At 42.8% G+C, this 21,710-nt stretch overlaps 3 protein-coding genes across 7 annotated transcripts; 2 read left to right on the top strand and 1 right to left on the bottom strand.

Annotated features, from left to right (window-relative positions):
• Nucleotides 1-469: 469 nt before the first annotated feature.
• Nucleotides 470-4,444, bottom strand: LOC135496760 (uncharacterized). Its single transcript, XM_064786245.1, has 8 exons — nucleotides 4,430-4,444; nucleotides 3,301-4,071; nucleotides 2,753-2,941; nucleotides 2,229-2,564; nucleotides 1,931-2,036; nucleotides 1,588-1,814; nucleotides 1,279-1,405; nucleotides 470-1,031 (listed from the first exon to the last, which is right to left on the bottom strand). The coding sequence occupies exons 2-8, from the start codon at nucleotides 4,042-4,044 to the stop codon at nucleotides 889-891; spliced, it is 1,872 nt and encodes a 623-aa protein (XP_064642315.1). The 5' UTR covers nucleotides 4,045-4,071; nucleotides 4,430-4,444; the 3' UTR covers nucleotides 470-888.
• A 262-nt stretch (nucleotides 4,445-4,706) lies between these two features.
• Nucleotides 4,707-9,900, top strand: LOC135496663 (uncharacterized). 2 transcript variants are annotated; one of them, XM_064786108.1, is made up of 6 exons: nucleotides 4,707-4,855; nucleotides 5,253-5,616; nucleotides 7,645-7,745; nucleotides 8,029-8,145; nucleotides 8,335-8,466; nucleotides 8,713-9,900. In XM_064786108.1, the coding sequence occupies exons 2-6, from the start codon at nucleotides 5,325-5,327 to the stop codon at nucleotides 9,019-9,021; spliced, it is 951 nt and encodes a 316-aa protein (XP_064642178.1). In that variant the 5' UTR covers nucleotides 4,707-4,855; nucleotides 5,253-5,324; the 3' UTR covers nucleotides 9,022-9,900. The 2 variants fall into 2 exon arrangements, with proteins under 2 accessions (XP_064642178.1, XP_064642177.1); XM_064786107.1 differs by lacking the exon at nucleotides 7,645-7,745 and adding an exon at nucleotides 5,790-5,890.
• A 3,696-nt stretch (nucleotides 9,901-13,596) lies between these two features.
• LOC135497048 (uncharacterized) lies at nucleotides 13,597-21,615 on the top strand. 4 transcript variants are annotated; one of them, XM_064786711.1, is made up of 7 exons: nucleotides 13,597-14,023; nucleotides 17,415-17,880; nucleotides 18,776-19,271; nucleotides 19,589-19,790; nucleotides 20,007-20,152; nucleotides 20,359-20,475; nucleotides 20,824-21,615. In XM_064786711.1, exons 3-7 carry the CDS (start codon nucleotides 18,875-18,877, stop codon nucleotides 21,072-21,074), a joined length of 1,113 nt encoding a protein of 370 aa, XP_064642781.1. In that variant the 5' UTR covers nucleotides 13,597-14,023; nucleotides 17,415-17,880; nucleotides 18,776-18,874; the 3' UTR covers nucleotides 21,075-21,615. The 4 variants fall into 4 exon arrangements, with proteins under 4 accessions (XP_064642781.1, XP_064642783.1, XP_064642782.1 ...); XM_064786713.1 differs by having other exon boundaries at nucleotides 13,631-13,647; XM_064786712.1 differs by lacking the exon at nucleotides 13,597-14,023 and having other exon boundaries at nucleotides 17,125-17,880.
• The last annotated feature ends 95 nt before the right edge of the window (nucleotides 21,616-21,710 follow it).

Raw genomic sequence — 21,710 nt, 5'->3', positions numbered from 1 at the left:
ACATGTTGTTTGAAAGGATGTTTTCTGGCTGAAGACAAGGCAAAGCTGAAGAGGCTCACTGCAACACTCATCCCGACGTGCAGAAGAAAACCTCTCTGGTGAACACTTCCACGGGCAAATCGAATGCTGAATAAGTGGCACTTAGTCCGAGTGGGGATAATATTGTGACGGCAGCACACTTTCTTGGGATGGTACGCCTGCAGTTCCAAGCAGTAGTTTTGTCTCTATTGCCAGGTGCCTGGCAAGAAGGCAGGGTGTACATGTACTCTATATACAACAAGCTGGTGGATAACCAAGCGGCTGAATCGGAGTCTTACATGTATACAGACGAAAATTGACCTTCCATTTATAAGGCACATGCCTTGTAATTACTATTCCATCAGGATCAGTATCGGTATGTGTATGGAAGAGCATTCTTAAAGGTAATCCAAGTATTTTCTCCAACTGACAAAAACAAATGATATAGGCATACAGTAACAGTTTATTTACTTTTTTATTATAAATACAGACACACAATAGCTACTTATGTACAAGGTGGACAACCTCAATAAGTCAACCACTGCCTTTCTAAAGCTGGGAGCACACAGATGTAAAATGTCTGTGAGAGAGTGTTACAGAGGTCCCTCAAATCCTTCATTGACAGAGTAAAGACTGCAACTGCTTTAAAAGAACATGTCTTATAATATACATATCTACACTTGGTGTGATCCTGACGTATCTGAAGATGACATATCCGGTTCCTGAATAGTGGCAATGTTTATTTCCAGTGGCACAGACAAAAACAGTTTACATGAACAGCTTAGGCCAACTCATACATGTATCAGTTGAAACCCTCACGCCTGTGTCAACAAGTGCTTCAGAGTGCCGATACGGCACCCATGGCGAATTTCACCATCCACTTGTATTGAATTGCATGTATCCCTCCACCATATATCTTATCATATGACGTTTCTCCTTCAAAATGTTCTGTTTATCTCGGTAGATGCGTCCACAGTCTGAGTTGGTCAGGTGTAATGGTCGGCGACGACTAACTGTAAACAAAGAGAAGTTATTTTTGAAAATAATGCACAATTTTCAAGTATTTTGAAGACAATTCTATCAAATCATTTAAATTTGAGGTACAATGGCCCCAACATGTGCAGCATCAATATGTATGTGTACATTGTACACCCAATGTGTACAAGCAGGCAGCCCTCCATGTTGCTTACATTATGTATACATCAGTGTACATAAAATGACATCTCAACACGCTTTCTAACAGCTGAGCCCAGTACTTACAGTCCGGTCGTCCTGTCATGTAGAACGCTGTCCACACAGACCCGTTGAAGATTTCCTTTGGCGTTGGACACTCATGGGAAATCAGCAAGATCTTTGCCAAGAACTCATACGCATGGCGATACAAATCCTAAAGACAGATGAACGGATTTATTACAAATATCATAACAAACAAGACAGAACACTGTAAGAGTAATTTTTAATAGTCAATCAAAGGCTGGCTTACACATGTACTCCTCAATACCTATTCTGGTAAGAATGATGTTTTCTTTAATACAGAAGTGCTTGAAAGACTTGTGAGCACAACCTTACCTGAAACCAATTTCCCAAAGTAACACAGCGGACGCTCGGGCAAATACCGAGGCCCTGGTAGAAACTGAGATTGAGTCCTCGAGCAAACGTCCCAGCCACCAGATCCAAGTACTCATCGTCCTCGATATTCAAGTTCTTGCCTCTGTTCATCAGGAGGAAGTAACGGAGCACGTAGACGAGGAAACCGGTCCTGCGGCCGTAGCGATTGAAGAACTCTTTGACCTCGCCTGGAGCAAGAAACAACAATCATTCACGAATCAGAATAATATTTACAGAAACTGAAAGGTCCTTTTTCCTGCGTTTGAATCATTTTAAAACATCAAATCAACCAAACGTAACTTACCACCTTCTTGATGGGTGATAATGAGGTGGAACGTTCTCAGATTTTGGAATATCTTATTATTGTGGACTTGGTTGATCGGCCAAAAGTTCCGGTCGCATGACATCATCTGAAAATATATGGAGAAAAAAATACAGGCCTTAATTTACTACAGTTGTACAGTGGTCAGGCCTAATCCTTTTTCGAACACTGGGTTAAAGGTAATTTCCCCTCAATAAGTTTGAAAGATAATCGCTGCACAGTGGTCCATAACCTTGTGTAGTTGTTCTTGTTTCAAAGCTTTCTTTCAGAAATATCTTACCCCCGATGTGGCCAGATCCTCATCATAGGGCGTTCTCCCGTATTCCACAACTACAGCCTCGTCCCGAGGTAGCACCAGTTTGTAAATAAAACTACGAAGCTCCGCCAGAGCCCATTCAATGCAAGGATGTCCGTATTTTGTGTCTTCAAGCAGCATTCGATGCCAGTAGAAGTTGTTGTGCATGGACATGATGTTAGGAGAATACGTGCCGTTAAGGACACCTTCTTCGATGTCATGGGACATTTGACCTTTAAAATTCACTTCCGGCTGGGAATACATCAGGCAGTAGAATTGGCGAGAGAATTGAATGGCATTCATAAGCTGCTTGTTCTTTTTCTAAAAAAAAACAAGAGAAAAATCAGAGGTATCTTAAAATAACCACTGATAATCATGCAAGAATTGTTGCAATGGCTTCTTCATATTCCTTTTTGGTGATAAATATCAAGACAGCATATTCTAGAGTCCGCAAAAAAAGCTTTTTTAAAATTTATTTTTAGACCTGACACAAGCCACATGTAACTTACCGCCTCTTGTTTTATCATCGGATGGTTATCAACCATCTGGTAGTGTCGTACCCATCCCGCTATCTCCTTCATATCCTTGTGGTCCTTGACGTCCAGGTTTTCCTTGATGTGACGACTGCGTATGACGGGACCCGTGAAGTCATTGCCACAGATTATCGACAACTCAATGAGAAGGCGATGCTCCTTGAACTGAATCAGAAAAAAATATATCGAAAATATTTTAAACATTTTGATGGTATAAAAATTTTGATAGCTTTTAAAGTGCAACCATATTGCTGTAAATTGCATTGCCACATGACATTGTACAGTGGAACCTCCCTTAGTAGCAGACACCTCTCTATTAAGGACAACCTCTCTATTGAGGAGACTAGTTTTGGTCCCAAATTCGTTGTTTCCATTCAATTTGACCTCTCTAATCAGGACACCTCTCTATTAGGGACAGCACTCATCAGTCCCGAGGGTGTCCTTAGTAGAGAGGTTCTACTGTATTTCATAATAATCATAAATGAAGCTCTTATCACAGCCGTAAGCGATATATTGCCACTCACCCCCAGCAATTCGGAGACCCTCTCCTGTGTTAGGATTCCAGCAACTAAACGAAGAGGTTTCTCTGGCAAAGAATATGGTCCCCCAAGACCCATGTCACTTTCCATATCAAACAAGTCCACATGAATAAAAACACTCTCTCTGAATATACAAAAGTCTGTGTCGTTTCCGAGGACAGCATAGGCCTTGGGCCTGTCCATCAAATCTCGAGCTATTGCGTAATCCGCTTCGCCGAAGGATACCTGGTGAATTTCACAACCGCACTGTCTCAAAGTTTGGAACACCTGCACCTCCAGTAGAACAGGGCGAACTGCCGTCTCATACGGCACTGAGCTAATATTCGTCTTTCCTGAACATACATCTAACAATGTATTCAACTTCTTCACATCGTTTTTATACCGTGACTTCCAAGTGTCCAGTTTATTTTGGGTCTGGTACGTCGAGCTGCCTTTGGCGCCATCGACGTAAAAGACTAGACTGATGTCCACGGCACGGAGGTCTTTAACAAACTTTGAAAAGTATTGGTCTATTGTTTCGTATTCCCCTCCAGCTAATCGGAGATAATCATTCCGTCGGACCTCCCCCAGACTCTTCCACATACTTTTAAGAACGAGATGCTCAAAAGCGTAGAAGTCCACCAATAGCTCGATACCATTTCTTTGCCTTGCCTTTTCAACCAGATCAACGACTTCAACCACCTCCTCCTGGTGCCGCATCAAGTATGTATACAACCCTTGGACACCCATACTGATTTAATATCTAAACCTCTCCACCTGGAATAGGAAAGTTTACAATCAAATCAGGAGAGTTTGACATACACAGCAGATTTTTGCATTTGGAATGGAAAATAAGGAGATATAAATGTGTCAGTGGTGGTGGTGGTGGTGGTGACTGGCATGGTGTACTGTAGTGTAGGGTGTAGACGTAGTCTGTAGTCAGTTTCATTTTTGAGGGCATGAGCCAAGGGACTCAGCTGATTATTGCAGTTGTTTTCATATTGTTGTGCCGGCCACTCATCATAAACTTATTAAGAAAACAAAAGATGTTATAGAAGGTTTGTAATTAACCACTTTTCACCAGGAAAGTGGTGTTTTGGGGGCTACAATTTGATGAAAAAAGTGAAAATTTTACACTGGATGGCCAGCGCCACCTGGCATAACAATGAACTAAAAGCTGAGCTTTACTGATTAGGAGGGATACAAATTTGATAAACAATGCCAAATGTAAATAATTAAATACCGAAAGACTTCTAAATCAACATATATTGGTATCATATTTCACAAAGTTGAAGGCAAACGCTTCTTTTTCATGTCGGGAATTTTGTTTGTTGGATGCGATCGCTTGCTGTGAATTCTCACCAGCTCTGCTTTTAGGGAATCACAGGAATGACGCAAGTTTGGGATTACCCTTTGTATTGTGAAAGTAACAAAGCTGACGTGTCCCTTTACATTTTGAATAAAAGCTAAATCCTATGGCCATTTCTTCATATCTCTCTATTTTACTGTTCATGAGATAGTTAAGATTCGGGCCAAGACTTGATAGTGCATACTAAAGTTGGTAAGTATTAAACTGAGTCGGTCCCTTTTTTAGAAATGATACTAACTATACATACTATAGGCCTAGGCAGTAGTATACAGGGTGGCCCAGAATTATTTGCGCGAGGGAAAATAATTCTGGACCACCCAATGACCCACTACCCGGCCCAGTCACTCTTGAGCAGCTCTACAGGTACGAAGGGCAATGTTGCCCACACCAGCCGATCGCCATTGATGTCCCCTGGCAGGGTGAGGGTCACATTCCATCAACAGATCAGAATCAATAAGAACTACATGTATGTCGATACATCCATATTTTGCATGTTTTATGTTTGAATTCACTATTGTTTATATTTATCATATAGCCTACCCCAGTGAAGTTTTCTCATTGTATCGAACTATATTGAATTTATTTTCAGTTCATACACACAAGAATCGAGGCACAGTGTTTTTAAAAATCTAGATTAGAAAGAAATCGTCCACCTGTCATCATGCTTGTTGAATACCTTCCGATGGAATTCTTCCCAGTTGCTTTGATCATATTGATAATCCTGTGGGTTCATCATCTGTGGAAGAAAAATGGTCCCCAGAGAACTGAAGGGGCAAGCAATCGTCCAGGTCAACAAAGGAAAAACAAACTCTACCCAGACTTATCAGAGAACAGCCTTTTGAAGAATTATTCTGCTCGACACTTGAATGCCATTGTTGATAAGTTTTCGAACTTGGACGATGTGGGGCAGGCAATTCGGAATGCTGGATTGGAGTCTAGCAATCTTATTTTTGGTAAGTTGATTCACGTGTCAGTGATGAGGTGCAGTGAGATTGAAATTCCTTTTGGTCATAAAAATTTTTATGTTTTAGGTAAGAACCAAAAGTTGGGTTACCGCTGTATATAGTTTGAATTTTGACAAAAAAACTAGAGAAAGATTTTAGATTTTATTTTTATTTAATTTCAGGGGTAGATTTCACTGCCAGTAACCAGTATCAAGGAGAAAGGACATTTGGATCCAAATGTTTGCATGCTATTCAAAATGGAGTCATTAATCCTTACCAACAAGTAATTACCCAACGTGTGTCATGTGTACATGTAGCTTGGGACAAACAGTGGTCATCTGGTGTATGGTTTTAGAGTAAAAATGTCATGGGAAAGAAAAAAAATTATCAGAAATATTTTTCCAAAGTTCCTTTTTAGCTCACCTCTTAGCAGAGGTGAGCTTATCCCATACCGTGTCGTCCGTCGTCGTCGTCGTCGTCCGTCGTCCGTTAGCAGGGCACGTTTCGTAACTCTTAGAGCTATTGAGTTGAAACTTGGTACACATGTACCCTTATGTAATGACACCTTGGAGACCAAGTTTCGGTCCGATTCGTTTCATGGTTTGGCCACCAGGGGGCCAAACGTTAAAAGTGAAAATATGCAATATCTCCCTTAATAGTAGTCGGGAAATTTTGAAAAAAATATGGTAGGTACTTCTAGCAAAGGTGCATCATATATCCTCCGGGTTTTTGATTTGACCTCCTTTTCAAGGTCACAGAGGTCAAATGGTGTAAATTGGCCGTTAGGATGTAACAATGGCACGTTTCTTAACTGCAATGACTATTGATACCAAATTTGGTACACATTTTCCCCTTAGTCAGGTGATCTCAGGGACCGAAGTTTGGTCCAATATGATTCACCACTTGACCACCAGGGGGCAAAATCCCAAAACCTTAAAAATGTGATTATTCCTTAACTTCTTGCCCGATTGCCACCAATTTGATATCATGGGTACATCTAACCAATATACAGTATATGTCACACGGGTTTTTAATTTGACCTTCTTGTCAAGGTCACAGAGGTCAAATGGTGTAAATTCGCCGTCAGGCCGTAACTATGGCACGTTTCTTAACTGCAATGACTATTGATCACAAATTAAGTACACATGTACCCCTTGGTCAGGTGATCTCAGGTACCGAAGTTTGGTGCGATCTGATTTGCCGTTTGGCCTCCAGGGAGGGGGCCAAATCCTAAATTCTTCAAAATGCCATTATTCCGAGTAATGACTTGCCCGATTGGCACCAATTTTATATCATAGGTACATCTAATTCTAACAACCATTCAATGTGTCACCCGGGTCTTCTTTGATTTGACCTACTTTTCAAGGTCACAGAGGTCGAATGTACTGTAAATTGGCCATTTTGGGGAAATTGTAATTGCTTGGACCTACATCAAACCTAACACTACATGACACAATACCATGCTCTTTATCCATCTTTCCTCCACATGAGGTGAGCACAATGGCCCTGGCCATTTCATTTCATCGTTTTGAGGGGTCTTTTCAGATTTCTGGAAAAATTGGTGCGTTGTTGATGACATTTTTTGCCTACGTGCCTTCCCTAAACTTTTGTGGAGATGCATGTTACAACTAAGAATTACAAACGATATATAGATGGCCTATTTTTGGGCCCAAATTGATCAATTTTCAGATGATTGAATCATGATTTTCTCCTATGGCCGAACATGTTAGAACCACATCATATCAAACTGTTTGTCCGATCCTAACCTCTTCTATAGCCTCCTCTAGCATCTAGGGCAATGTGAAGACGTAGAGCACCGGCTCCTGAAAGCCAACCAGCCTCTAACACAACCTTGCAGACTTTCTGTCCATAAACATTTCTCCTGTCAGAGTTAACATGAAATGTGTTAAAGAGAGTAAAAGAGGGAAAATTACTCGAGTTGAAATATTTTGGAGGGAAAGTCTCAAGGTGCCATTGTAGCTCATAGAAAACTAATCTATCTTCCTCTAAACTGCCCCACCTGTGCTTTCTCCCTAGGTATCGACTATACTAGCAGTAATGCTATACAGGGAGAAAGGTCCTTCAATGGGCGTAACCTTCATACCATCGAGCCTGGCCTTTTGAACCCCTACATGCAGGTAAAATGTTACTACATTTCTGCAGTTTTGGTTACAAATATTTTCTGTCGAGTTTTATGACAAACTATTACGTGCTCTACTTCTTCACATTACGTATGGTAGTTCTGCTGCCTGACTATTATTCAGTTTTAAACTGTTTTTAATTTGAGACTCAAAAACTGAAGTAAACAAGTGACGAAGTGTTAACTTGATAGTGTAGTTGCCATATCAAAACTCAAAATAATGACACTGTTTTAGAAATTACAAAATGAACAAAAGCTTAATAGATTTTTTCCCCCTCCAGGTGATCTCCATTCTCGGCGAGACATTGGAACCATTTGATGATGACGGTATCATTCCGGCGTTTGGATTTGGCGATTCCACCACCAGAGATAGGGGTGTGTTCCCTTTCAGACAAGAGGTGAGAGGTTTTGCGAGAATACAGTCAAATCTCTCTATCAAGGACACCCTCGAGACTGTCAAGTGCTGTCTTTAATAGAGAGGTGTCCTGATTAGTGAGGTCAAATTTCGATGTGCTTTGAGATATGAGAGAATCATATATGTACTCTCTTAATTTTCTTTTTGAATACATTGTGTGATTTCTTTTTAGGGTTACTGTACCGGATTTCATGACGTCCTACAAGCCTACAACCAACTCACCCCAAGAGTGCAACTGAGTGGGCCAACAAATTTCGCACCATTAATCCACGAGGCAATCAATATTGTCAGGACAACTAAAGCCGTAAGTTGTTTATAGTGCGCATTGAGTGATGAGAGATAAATGCTGTAAAAAAACCCTGCTCCATTTCTTAAGGAATCTGACAGAACCATAAAATCTGATGATTAGAAATTACCTATTAATTATAGCCGACTTTACACTGCCGGAGAAGTGCTGTTTCATTTTACAGTTCTGAGTTATTATTGAAGTTGTGACAAAACATTTTGTAAGTAGATTAGAATTTAAATTCGATTTTGTAATCTTTTGCAGTACCATATCCTAGTGATAGTCGCAGACGGTCAGGTGACAAATGAACGTCCCACGAAGGAGGCGATCGTGGCCGCATCCCAATACCCACTTTCGATAATAATGGTCGGCGTTGGCGACGGTCCCTGGGACATGATGGAAGAATTTGACGACGAACTCCCCGCGAGAAAATTTGACAATTTCCAGTTCGTGAACTTTCATAAGATAATGGCGACGTCGCGGAACAGGGAGGCGGCATTTGCGTTGTCTGCGTTGATGGAGATTCCGGATCAATTCAAAGCGATTCAGGCGTTGGGATTAATGAATATGTGAAAAGACAAAAGTGTATATTTTGGATCTCAAACTGAGTGGTGCTGTATTGCTTATGTCAAAGGAAATACACATACATGTAGAAGTTATCTTCTCACAGTGAAATGTGCACAGTATAAGTTCTATTATCATGTGTAATGATTCACATTGATTTCTCCTGTTCATGTCAAAAGAAATGAATAGAGAAGTGCTGTTCTCAAGTGGCATGTGATTCACATTGATTTCTCCTGTTCATGTCAAAAGAAATGAATAGAGTAGTGCTGTTCTCAAGTGGCATGTGATTCCCATTGATTTCTCCTGTTCATGTCAAAAGAAATGAATAGAGTAGTGCTGTTCTCAAGTGGCATGTGATTCACATTGATTTCTCCTGTTCATGTCAAAAGAAATGAATAGAGAAGTTCTGTTCTCAAGTGGCATGTGATTCACATTGATTTCTCCTGTTCATGTCAAAAGAAATGAATAGAGAAGTGCTGTTCTCAAGTGGCATGTGATTCACATTTTTTCTCCTGTTCATGTCAAAACAAAGGAGCGTGGCCATTCCTTGATTTGTGAACATTGCCACCTGAACACCCAAGGAGCTTGAGCTTGTCCAATCTAATCACTTCTGTGAATCGTAAAATGTGACTCATCACCTTAGAATTGAACTTAAGTACATGTATGAGTGTACTATTTTAAGCATTTTGGCATGTGTAAAAAAATCAGCACTGTACAGGGGTACAGGAACATTTTAGAACATGATAATGTTGACCTCTATGTAAAATATTCACGTTGGCCTTCAATGAGTCTATTGTAAATAAATGTTATTTTTCAATATTGGACTGTACTGTAAATATTGTAACAACCTGTACAGTTATTAAGATGTATATTGTGTAAAAATATATTTTTCACACTTTTTTGTTCAAATTGTTTATCAAAGTGTTAAATATTTTTTACTATCTTCTCAACAGGGTCTTTATGTACAAGAGTAAAAGCATGTACTTTTCTTTATTCATATTGACCATGTTTGCCGCAATACTGTAGACTGGCCAAATAAGAAATTTTGTTCCATCATGGCTGGAGCATGCGTATCTGGGACAATGTCACAGCCATAGGCTGGCCCACCCAATAGGGACATTGTTGCAGCCATACACGGCGATAGGCACAAGCAGGCCAAATCAGGCCTTTTGGCTCTACCGTCCTGCAAGCACAGTGAGAGAGATAAGACAGTCACCACCAGACCGATTCGTTCTGGTTGTGGATGTCTCCTCTCTCTGGCTGCATCGGCAAGACGGTGGAGCTTCCAGGCCCATTCAGTTTAGTTGTGACAGCCTCATCCATGTCTTCTGTAAACTTGCACTGTTGGCAGGATAGTGCAGCCGACAGGCTTGATGCGGTCTGGTTGCCACTGTCCTATCTCAAATCGCAGGCAAAGGTCGGATCAGGCTGCTTCACCATGTTGCCGCAATCAGTATTAAGAGTTGAATCAGTCACAAGCAGACTGAATCGAAATTGGCAGTTCGGCCGTCCTACCAACACTATATGACCATTCAGCCAGTCATAACTAGACTGAATGCTGTCTGGGATTGCTCCCCTGTGAAGCCAATGTGGTGAAAGATATGAGACAGTCACAACCAGACAGAACCAGGCCTGTCGGCTCCACTGAGTTGCCATATCGGTGAGAGAGTCGAGACAGTCACAACCAGGCCGAATCAGACCTCTCAGCTCCACCGCGTCGCCAAAACGGTGAGAGAGTTGAGACTGTCACCATTAGGCCGAATCGAATCTCAGCTCCACGGCGAGAGACCAAATCGGGTCTGTCAGCTCTGCTGTCTTACCAAGACGGTAGGAGGGATGAAACAGTCACAACCTTACCGAATGGGACTGGCAGCTCCACCATCTTGCCAGGCCAAAACGGCGATAGAAATATGACAGTCACAATCAGACCTTTGGGCTCCACCCACCTGTCAACACGCTGGAGAGATGAGAGAGTGATAGCTGGGCAGAATTGACCTGGCTTCCCCACTGTCTTGCCGATACCGTGCCGTCGAAACCGTGTCGCAGACACGGTGTAAAGGTTTGGTCTGATCATGCCACCACGTGGGCAAAACGGGGAAGATGTCAGGCCGTTTCGGCCTGGTTGTGACTGTCTCATTTCTCTCACCGTCTTGGCCGGACGGTGGAGCTTGTCAGTCAGTTGTTGCGGTAGTTTCGACCAAATCGGACCAGGCTGCTCCACCCTCTTACCAAGACGTTTGCAGAGATGAGCCGGCCACAAAGTAGACCGAATGTACGTCTTGCCAACGCGGTGAAAGAGCAGGGACAGTCAAAAAGCAAACGAAATCGTTATGCCATAATTAAACCGTCTTAATGATACGGTCAGAGAGAGAGAGAGTCACAACCAGGCCGAATGGACGTGGCATTACCATCATCTTGACAACTCAGTGAGAGATATGAGGCAGTCACAACACGACCGAGAGGGGGCTGGCTAGCACCTCCACTCTTGCAAACACGGCTAGGTTCATAGGTAAGTGACATGGCAGTTCCATCGTGTCGCCAACCCGGTGGAAGAGCTGAGGCAGCTCCAGCCAACCTGAATCGTCTTGCCAATACAGTGCGAGAGGTGAGACGGTTACGACCAGACTTAACAGGACTGGTTGGTCATCCGTGTTGCCATTGTGGTGAGAGAAATGAGATAGTCACAACCAGACCAGATCGAATCTGTCAAGTTCATCGAGTTCCCGACACGGTGCCAGAGATTAGACAGTCACACTCAAACTGAGTGGGACCTGTCAGCTCTATTCTCAAGTCCGCACGTAGAGACAGACGAGACAGTCACAACCAGACCGATGCGAACCTAGCAGCTCCATCGTCTTGCCAAAACGGTGGGAGAGATGAGACAATCACAACCAGACCGAATGGGCCCGTCAGCTCCACCATCTAGCCAGAACGATAAAAGATACACGGTCACATTCAGGGGCTTCACCAACTTGCAAAGACAGTGAGAGCTAGAGATGAGAGAGTCACAGCCATACCGAATGGGATCTCAGCCAGGCTGGATTTGGTCTGGCTGTTATGCACTCTTATCTGTCTCACCACGTGTTGACAAGACGGTGTAACTGACAGGCCAGATTCGGTCGGTTGGGGCAGTCCCATCTCTGATCACAGACAAAATCGAACTAGGCGGATTCACCTCTTTTCCCAACACCGTGAGAAAGACTGATGAGACAGCTACAAGCAGACCGAATCGGCCCTGGCAGCTGTATCGTCTTGCCAACACGGTCAGAGAGATGAGACAATCACAACCAGACCGAATCGGCATGACATCTCCACCATCTTGCGATAAACGGGGAGAGAAATGTGATGCTCACAACCAGACCAAGTCAGACTTTTGGGCTCCACCGTCTTGCCAAGCACGGTGAGAGAGAGAGGAGACAGTCACATCCAGATCGAATAGGACAATGGCTGCCACACTGTGTTGTTGGCGTCGTGTCGCCGACACGATGTTACGGCCAGACGTGTGCTGTTGCTGTGGCCTTCTCAACCGAAACCGAATCAAGCATGTCAGCGTAGCTGTCTTGCCAAAACGGTGAAAGAGATGAGACAGTCACTCCCATACCGAAATGGGCCGGCCTGGCAGCGCCATTATCTTGCCAAGATGATGACGGATATAGAGCCGACACAGCCAGCAGTTGCCCCTTGCTTATTCCGCCGAATTACCAGCATTGGTAATATATGAACAAACATTTGGGGAAGAGCGTGATATCGGAGTCACTACAGTAGTATGGTAGTATCAGAGATACTGGCACGACTCTGGTTATTACATGGATCAAAGACAGTGTTAAAGTGATCATTTATTGACCATATCAATCTGGACACAGTGCCGAGGACACGTTTTCGTTTAGTTCCACTTTATCCACAGGTGTCTCTTTATACTACCTCTCTTTGCTGCCTTTATTGGCCCTCGGAACGGAAAACTAACGACATGAAAACGTTGTCGCACGACGCTTCTGTCATATCGGAGATGATGTCACATCGATAATGTTGATCACGTTTGCGGAGACGGCTCGGCCGTTCCGTGCTCCCAGGGTGAAATCAGATTTGAGACTATCTACTTGGGGCTATTGTAGCAAAATAAAAATAGTGTCACAACTATAGCCGAGCCATATCGGAGACAATGTCACAACGATATTCTATGAGTGATATCAGAGACAGAGTCACGACGATAGCCCAGTGATACCAGAGACGCTGTCGCCGATATGGCTTGGCTATGTTTGTGACAGTGTCACGACTATGCTTTGCCTAGTCGCCACAACTACGGCATTGCCATTAACAGAGACCGCCTGTCACAGTTAAGACAAGCCATATCATCGACGGACCCGCCTGTAATGAAAAGAAATACTTTGAACATTGCATAAGCTCGCTCATCTTAAATTTTTGCTTTACAAAACCTGACCAAATAATAAGAGACAATGTCACAACTCTGATCTGGTCATGGAGACAATATCATTGTGACCATATTGGAGAGCGCGTAACAGCATAACGATCATAAACAATTTGCAAACCTGAGGTGCCTAACCAGCAAAAACGATTACGGATTGACCCAAATCCGACCACGGACGAAGACGGAGACACCGGAGCAAAATCCTAACGGTAAATAGTTACCTTGGCGAAGAAATGGGATAATTATGTCGGAGTTTGCATAGCGTGGTCGAAGTTTATCGAAACATGAGACGTCAGTCGTGGAATTCACGTGTGTTTAGTGAATATCTCATTTAGTCGAGGTGGATTAGGCTCCCAGTGCAGCCCGAATTTGTCATAATGTCTATCTGTTAGGGAGAGGGACAAGGCCAATACCGCTGCGTTCGGAGTTTAAGGTGGAGGAGCAGCGGCCCAGTGCAGCCCGATTTTGTCATAATGTGTATCTGTTAGGGAGAGGGACAAGGCCAATACCGTTGCTTTCGGAGTTTAAGGTGGAGGAGAAGCAGGCCGGAGTAATTGGGCTGAGTTGGATTACTAATCGAACAAGGTAGGTGTATCTGCGCTGGCATCGACACGCTGGACATATTTCACCATATCATCGATCGTCTTCGTCATCTAGTCCGCCGAGGCTGACAAAATGAGCTGACATTGTAGTGGGCAGGACCGGCCGGTCTAATCGTCTTTGTCTGTCGTCATAGTCATCGCGCGACTGTCATCAACACTGATTCCTGTTACACCGATGTTAAAAGAATCAAAGTCCCCTGGAGAAGTAGTCTGGGGAAATAACATTTTTGTACGATCGTTCTGACCTTTTGTCACTCTCAACCACTATATCAATTTCGTCCGACATGGATGGATAGGGAGGACTACTTATCTTGGGACATTATGACATGCGACATTCTGCAGCTGAACAATGCATACCCCGGACGCTGCAGATCAGTGTAGTCCCTCCCATCGTTAGACGTATGTGCAGACTAACGGAATGCCCTGGGAGTCTACTGAAAGAGACCTCATTACATGTATTGATCAGCAAATAATTAATTTCAAAAGATTATTGCATTTTCGATGATTTGCGGCAAGAAAGAAACAATGGCCCCACGCATGGGCATTGCGTGTCGTCCGTTTACATTTGAAATGAACAAGTTCTGTTTTGGTGACGGGCTTTAGCAACCGCATCATTGTCCTTTGTTGAAATGTAATGACTCATAGCTGTTTGATAGAGTCCGGATCACTGTTCATTATTGATTGATTTGGTAATGATTAACTTGCATTAACTTCACACGCTGATGCATGCAGTCCGGCTGTGATGGGACTAGCCGCTGCATGCACTTAACAGTTTGCCCATGTGAAAGAGGTTGCGAGTAAAAACCTAAGGGAGGGGCTGTTCAAAACATGTTACATGTAGCTAAGCCCGAATGTAATTTTTATGTAATTAACTGAGGTACATGCATTGGCAACGTTTTTTGGATGACGCCAGAAAAAATGTGTTCATCATGGCCATATCCAACCCTTTCTAAACTATCCCACTGACAGCCTTTCCGCTATACGGTCTTTTTGTACAATCAATAGAAGCTATATGGAACACTTCCATGGTTGATGAAATTGGAAAGATATAGAAAATAAGCTACTTGTACCATGGTGAATATGCCATCTACATGTATTGTCTTCTGATGAGAGGACGTAGCTTGTGGGACGGCGATGGTAGTCAACCTACCTCGGGTCCAAATATCAGTCACGCGCCCGGGACCATGAAACTGGGACAAAACTATAGAGGCCGACTTGACCTTTAATGATATTCTTCGAGCATACAGTTCTGATCACCAATCGATTAGTTAGACTGCTGGCAGTTATTGCCGAGGTAGGATATCAGATATATTGCCAATATGCCCTTAGGTATGGACTTCTAGTATATACCTAGCTAGAAACATCTCGTATGACCTTAACGAAGAATGCATTGGGACAATATGGAGGAGAGGTATGGAAGATAAGGTAAGGTAAGCAGTTTGGTTAGAGGATCGATCCTCACAATCCGATCTGAATCGGGATGGGGGTCCATGGGGTAGCTGTCAACTGGGAATGGTGCATCCATAACCAAGCCTGAATGAGGTTGCTTAACAAAAGAAGAATTAAAAAGCTCAACAACCTTTATTTCTAAGAGAGTGTAGCAGTGACATCGAAAACTTGATATGAGTTTCGAGAGGTGAAAGATTTCTCAACATCAAACAGTTCGAGACCGGTCATCAAATGGGCAATGAATACTTTTATCCCACGCGATAGTCTACCCTTTTGAATTCAAAGAGCTCTGGACGCCAGAGAGATCATACAAACTACATGCTTTTGATATAAATGTAAATAATCTCACGCTTTACGAATATTTATTGGTTGTTAAAACATCAAATGTATACATGATATTTTCTAAAAAAAAAGCTCTCATTAATCATTGAGGCTTTGAAATTATCGATTGAAACCATGAAAGCTTACATGATAAATGTGATCGTCGTGTTCGTGAGCTTCTTACTGAATACCAATAACGCCAAAGACATGTTGGAGACGGAAATGTTTGGAAGGCGCACTTTCTCTTTTTGTTATGATATATAAATCACACCAAGGAGCTATAAATTACACCGAAGTTGATAGGTAAATGTTTTTAAAGTGTAAAACGGCCACTCCTTTATGAAAGTTATACCACACGCGGTTACAATGAACCCGCCAAAGCCCATGGTGCCAGCAGCGACACGCCTTCATCGGATAGCTTCCTTTGGTGGCAAACGACCACAACTGCGTCCACATACCTACTTCCTTAATTCGGACACATGCTGGGAAGAAGCCCCAGGGAGAAGTGGTGAGAAGAGACACAGATTAACAGACATTTTACAAGTTTGTATTTGCTCAAACCGAATATGATATACAGAAGCTATACATTGCCTTTTTGTCTTGAAGACCACGACTAACGCCTAAATTGGTGTACCCGTCTTGGCCTGCTGTGATCGTGTCTTCATTGTCTCGAAAGCTTTGCAAACATTTCATACCGTACCACTCACTATCATTGCAAAATCTGTTGGAATCACCGATAAACTTAAGGCAAACTCGTGGCAGAATATGCTGAAAAAAACAACGAAGGCAGCGGAATGGATCAATCAACATGATCAAATCTTGATTGGAATCTGGTTCAAAAAAGACAGTGCGCTCTTTTTGAACTGTGAGCATTGATTGAAGACACAACCATTTACAAATATCAGATATACATGTACATGTTTTTTTGGCAAAAATGCAGTATTTTCCCTGGCCTAATCCCCATTGCAATGTCATGTTCTGCAGTTTGTTGTCGCATACTTCAACAGTATTGAAACAGTCCGTCAGACACATATCATGGAGACGTGAATATGGCTAATTTGCCAAATACTGGAAGGTATAAAAGAAAATCCAGAACAAGTATTAACTCAGGTGTCTAAATTGCCGTAGATGTTGTTGAGATTCGTGATTTCTTTTATTTTTTTGCGCTTTTTATCTGCTTTCAACGTATCATGTCGAGTGATAATGCCCATAGGCGAATAATCTTATACCGTCCAGCCCATTCGCCACGTTTCAAGTTAACGCTATTAAGCTACTGACAAAATTGTTTTGAATCACTGGAACCAGACTCTTAAGTATCTCCACGGCACTGTTTGAACGCTAAACGTCGCTTTTACACCTCATACAAAGGAATAGGCAATGGAAGTAAAGAGACTTCTCCAAGATCATACGCGATATGCATGTGTCCTTCCATCCATGAAATTTCCCATCATGGCTTAACGGTCAATTGAAAAGAATATCGAATACGATTGATTACTATCAATATAGCACGCTCAGTGAAATAATAAACAGCAGATCATCACAATGAAAAATCACCCATCTAGAATATATTCCCGTGATCACATTCATCATAATTTCCATTTAAGGTCTTCATGGTGTGCCCATTGGAGATGTAGGCCAAGACTGGTCTGGGATCTGAAGATCATTATATCAAGAGGGAGTTCTGTTGGGACTCGATCGAAATGTGATTAAGGAAGGACTCCTCCGCCGTGAAGGACATTTACCTCTAACATTTCCGCTGTCATGAGAGATTGTTGACGGATATTTCATGAAATAAACTCAGTCAGTGTTGCCGTCCATCAGTGAGTGAAGTTCAGATTGACCGCTTCCGGAAGCAACATGACATATCTTCTCATGCGATGTATACATGTACATAACTGCCTGTAGGAAAGGACAGTTCGGATAAGCTTTTCTCAGACACAGACAATACACTGGATTAGTCACCAATTGGATTATCTTTACCGGGCATTACAGCGGATGAAAATTCTTGATGACAATTCATCGCGAGATATGCAGCAAATTTGAAGATTTTTGAAATTCGCTGGTAAACAGGTGATGGTATAATAAAAAGCTGATAATTCGTCAAACTTCGAATGCAGCTTTGTACTATTAAGTGCACATCATGTATTTCAAAGCTCAAATAAGACAGAATATAGAGATCGCTTCCGATGGAGTATGAAATTACTCGATTCATGATCTACGCGTCATTTTGAAACGACATCGCCGGCCACACGCTGAATTCGGGACATCTTATTTGAGCTTTGATATATTTAAGTAGTATCACCCCGGACAGCAGAGTATGCACATAGAAAGATTTATGTTCACCAACCACTTATCACGAAAAAAATCCATCAACTGCAAAATCGGATGAGATTGCATTGAAAATGTGATCTATTGACTGAGGACTTCAATATAGAAAGCCGAGGTAGACCACGATCTTTGGAACATTATATCTCTCATCTTTACTCCTTTATTCCTTGGTGCAACATGAGTGGCTCAAATGAACACTTGATGTTCACCATCCCCTCATATCACGAGAAATAGCAAATAAATCAATAAAATCTAATGAGATTCCGTTGAAAATGCTCCCTTATTGACAGAGAACTTTAGAGTGAGAAGCCGAGGTTGAACTCGACCTTTGAAACATATTTCTTACTTATTCTTGTTTCATATTGAAATGTACTTCATTGGGGAAGACACGGTTCAACATGATTGGCTCAAATAAACACTTCCTTAATCTCATAGCAGAACCGCCGGTGCCTCATGTATACACGAGGGGTCACACCCATCAATGGAGAGGTAACGATATTTGGCGTGCTCCTCGATCGGGTTTAGAAATCTTCCTGGCTTGTGATATTAATAGTAATAATACTTCAAAAATGCCATTCGCAAGATTGTGTTGGCTGGGTGAAGATAGATCTTAAAGTGTTACTTTTATTTATTTTAGAAACCAGTGATGCTGTTTGAGGATAAACGACTTCATAACAAATTGATTTGGTCTAGGTCGTCGCGAAACTTGTAAGGAAAAAACTTTAAAAAACCTAGTATGGCGATGGTGATGCCTGGGGTTCCAGTGAGACGTGGCTCAAAGGAGGACGCCATGCGAAGGGTGCGAAAGAACATTAGCAGTCAGGTCGATAAAGTCAAGACTACACAATGGAAGATGGACGACCGGAAGTTAGAGAAGGAACTGGGCATGATCGAAAAGGATCGGATGCGAATGAATCGTCAGCTTCAACGGGAGAAATTCGGACTTGCGATGGAATTGCGGGAAATGAAGAAAGAAGTTGCGGAGGTTAAGAATGTTAAGAATGAGTCTTGTGTTGTTGTTGGTGATGGGTCGCTGGTCAGGTTGAATCGGCAGAGGTTACGGGAGAGGAGGCTGTCTTTGCCAGTGAATCTCGTGGCTAGGCCTTCATCCGCAGCCGTTAGCCTTTTAAGCGGTAAGATGACCGAGAAGCTGTTCACAGTATGTTTTGTCATCAATGGTTACGGCTTCGTCATATTCATTTGTGTCGACAGAATTTCCAAATGGGAGCACATTATAGGCTCTTCATCGTAAATTTTGAAAGTTTAAATGTTTAGACATCCCGTTTTTTATATCGAATTTAGCTATCCATTGCACTGCCCGAGTCCACACCAATACTAATACTATCCTGCGATTGGTTAATAATGAAGACCGTGCTGCTGGTGAAGAAGGATTGAGTGCTTTTAACTGGCTAATACGATGTTACTGAGCTACTCCTCCTTCGTGTTTCAGATGGTAGTACCTCTACCACAAACATCCGGCTAGGATCGCGGCGGCCATCTCGTCCAGGGACTTGCGTCTCAAGGATTGTGCCTCTCAGCACAGATGACGTCATCCGTAACATGGAGCTACACAACGGGCAAGAAGAGAGTGAAGATGGGCAGAATGGCGAAATGTCCGACGCGGACGATTTGGAGCTTCGACGGAAATTTGGGTAAGATTGTTTTCTTTCGGAGTCAGTATGAATCTGCCATTCTGTAGCTGCAGCTGTTTGCTCGACAGAAGAATCGTCCAAAATGGCCAAAAGGCTTTTTCCTACCCTGAAGAAGACGGCGCAAGATAAACGCAGATTTCCTGCGTGGCGACCGCAGCGGGAAAAACGTCCTTTACTCATGCCGTTCGTCCTACATCTAGTTTCTTTTCCAATTAGGTCAGAGTACGGTCGACGGCGGCGCGCATCAGTAGGTGGCGAGATGACGCCCAGTGATGTCAAGCTTCATTTTATGAGGCGGAACAGTATGAAAGACATTGGTGACTTCCCGAGAGTACAGACTCCTGGTGCAGGGCCTGAGTTTGGTGAGTTATTAACAGAACATAGCAGTTGAAAGCAGGTACGTTATTTATGTATCATAAACCGTCTACCTTCTTTGAGCAGGCTACTGTGGCCTACGCGGTGACCTGAAACGAATAGGAGTAAGGTACACGGGAGAATGCCAATATACGATTGATGATGAAGTCTGTAAAACGCGCACGTCATTTTTCATGTGCAAATTCATTTTCAGATTTCCAAACTGGGCCAAGATCTCGGTTAGCATTACGGCGCAAAAGTATGCCAGATATCCAGCGGGCTAGGACAGCCATCTTACTTGGGACAACACCTAATTTGGAACCTGTCGGAGGTAAGAAGCATGTCCATGACAAACCCATGTGGAAGGGGTCTCTGTACTCTGGAGCGATAGTCCGGAGAATTACTGCTGTAGATCTTACAGAAGCAGCAATTTTTGTATCGCATTTTACTATATCGGCATTATTCATTATTTCGTCAACGGCCAATGGTATATTTCGTTTGCGTCACTCTCGATTCATCACTTTAGTTCTTCCTGTCCCATCACACACGGTTAAGCTTCATGTACATGTAGTTCCCTATTTCCTCTCGTATCAGACCAGATCTACAAAATCATTTGTTCCCTACTGCCAAGTGTCACTTCCGGTTTATCTTCTGATATTGCTCCGCCTTTTTTTCCCAGAAATTGAGGACCCCGTAAAGGACCCAAGGTTCAGAAGTTTGATGGGATCTCTGACGAATCAGTTTAAGGACTTGGACACAAGGACTCAGAGACCAAAAATGGCCGCCGAGGATAAGTCTTATGCGTGGCCAGATACAACAGCGACATCTGCGGTCATTGGACTAAACCGAATGGATTTTCGTAAAAAGGAGCTGAGAGTTACAGAAATTGAGCCACCTCATCGAACTCGACGGTTGTCGTCAGCTTTCTGAGTTTCAAATTTGATCTTAAAAGAAAAAGTGAAATGCATTTAACAGATCCCAAAATAACGCTAGAATTGGCAAATATGGCCATTTGCAAGTTGAATGGGACTTACGCGCCTCCAGTGAGCTACTGCATGTATAAGTATGCGACAGCGTTCCTTATGCACGACTATTGCACGACATTTATCCGAGACGAATACTTTTAGGATGTTATATAAAACGTACGTTCACCGTCGGGGAAAATTTTCCGTATATTGATATCCAGGAGATCTGATCACCGTGCTTCCGAGCAGAAGCATGGCTACATTGCCGAGCTTTATATGGTCGGTCGACCTACTCCCGACATACGTTCTCATTGACCGGGAACGAAGTGGGGGTCGCTGGCGCCGATCTTTATGTCGGTATTGTGACGCAAATGCCTTGGGAAGCCGTGGGTCGTGATATTGATGTATATACCAAACAGTGGCACTATCTGCGTTTAGTGAATGTAGCTTACCGATGTCACAAGTCTTCCTGTCTTGCTGACTTTCAATAAAGTTGTAGTTTACTACGCTCGTCTTCATATTTTCTAAAGGTGTTTTCATGAGGTGAGGTTCAGGATGCGTGCTGGCAAGTATAGGTTGATAGCCTAGAATGATTTACGAG

This window comes from Lineus longissimus, chromosome 12, assembly GCF_910592395.1.
Source record: "Lineus longissimus chromosome 12, tnLinLong1.2, whole genome shotgun sequence".
Classification (NCBI taxonomy): Eukaryota; Metazoa; Nemertea; class Pilidiophora; order Heteronemertea; family Lineidae; genus Lineus; species Lineus longissimus.
This window is presented reverse-complemented; position numbering and strand designations above follow the sequence as displayed.

Excerpts from the sequence above, each read along its gene's own strand:
- LOC135497048 (XM_064786711.1), top strand. The coding sequence starts at position 18,875 with ATGGCGATGGTGATGCCTGGGGTTCCAGTGAGACGTGGCTCAAAGGAG. Across the intron at positions 19,272-19,588 it reads AGCCGTTAGCCTTTTAAGCG|ATGGTAGTACCTCTACCACA; the intron begins GTAAGATGACCG and ends TTCGTGTTTCAG. Across the intron at positions 19,791-20,006 it reads GAGCTTCGACGGAAATTTGG|GTCAGAGTACGGTCGACGGC; the intron begins GTAAGATTGTTT and ends TTTTCCAATTAG.
- LOC135496760 (XM_064786245.1), bottom strand. The coding sequence starts at position 4,044 with ATGGGTGTCCAAGGGTTGTATACATACTTGATGCGGCACCAGGAGGAG. Across the intron at positions 2,565-2,752 it reads CGATGATAAAACAAGAGGCG|AAAAAGAACAAGCAGCTTAT; the intron begins GTAAGTTACATG and ends GTTTTTTTTTAG. Across the intron at positions 1,032-1,278 it reads CATGACAGGACGACCGGACT|TTAGTCGTCGCCGACCATTA; the intron begins GTAAGTACTGGG and ends CTTTGTTTACAG.
- LOC135496663 (XM_064786108.1), top strand. The coding sequence starts at position 5,325 with ATGCTTGTTGAATACCTTCCGATGGAATTCTTCCCAGTTGCTTTGATC. Across the intron at positions 7,746-8,028 it reads TTTTGAACCCCTACATGCAG|GTGATCTCCATTCTCGGCGA; the intron begins GTAAAATGTTAC and ends TTCCCCCTCCAG. Across the intron at positions 8,146-8,334 it reads TGTTCCCTTTCAGACAAGAG|GGTTACTGTACCGGATTTCA; the intron begins GTGAGAGGTTTT and ends ATTTCTTTTTAG.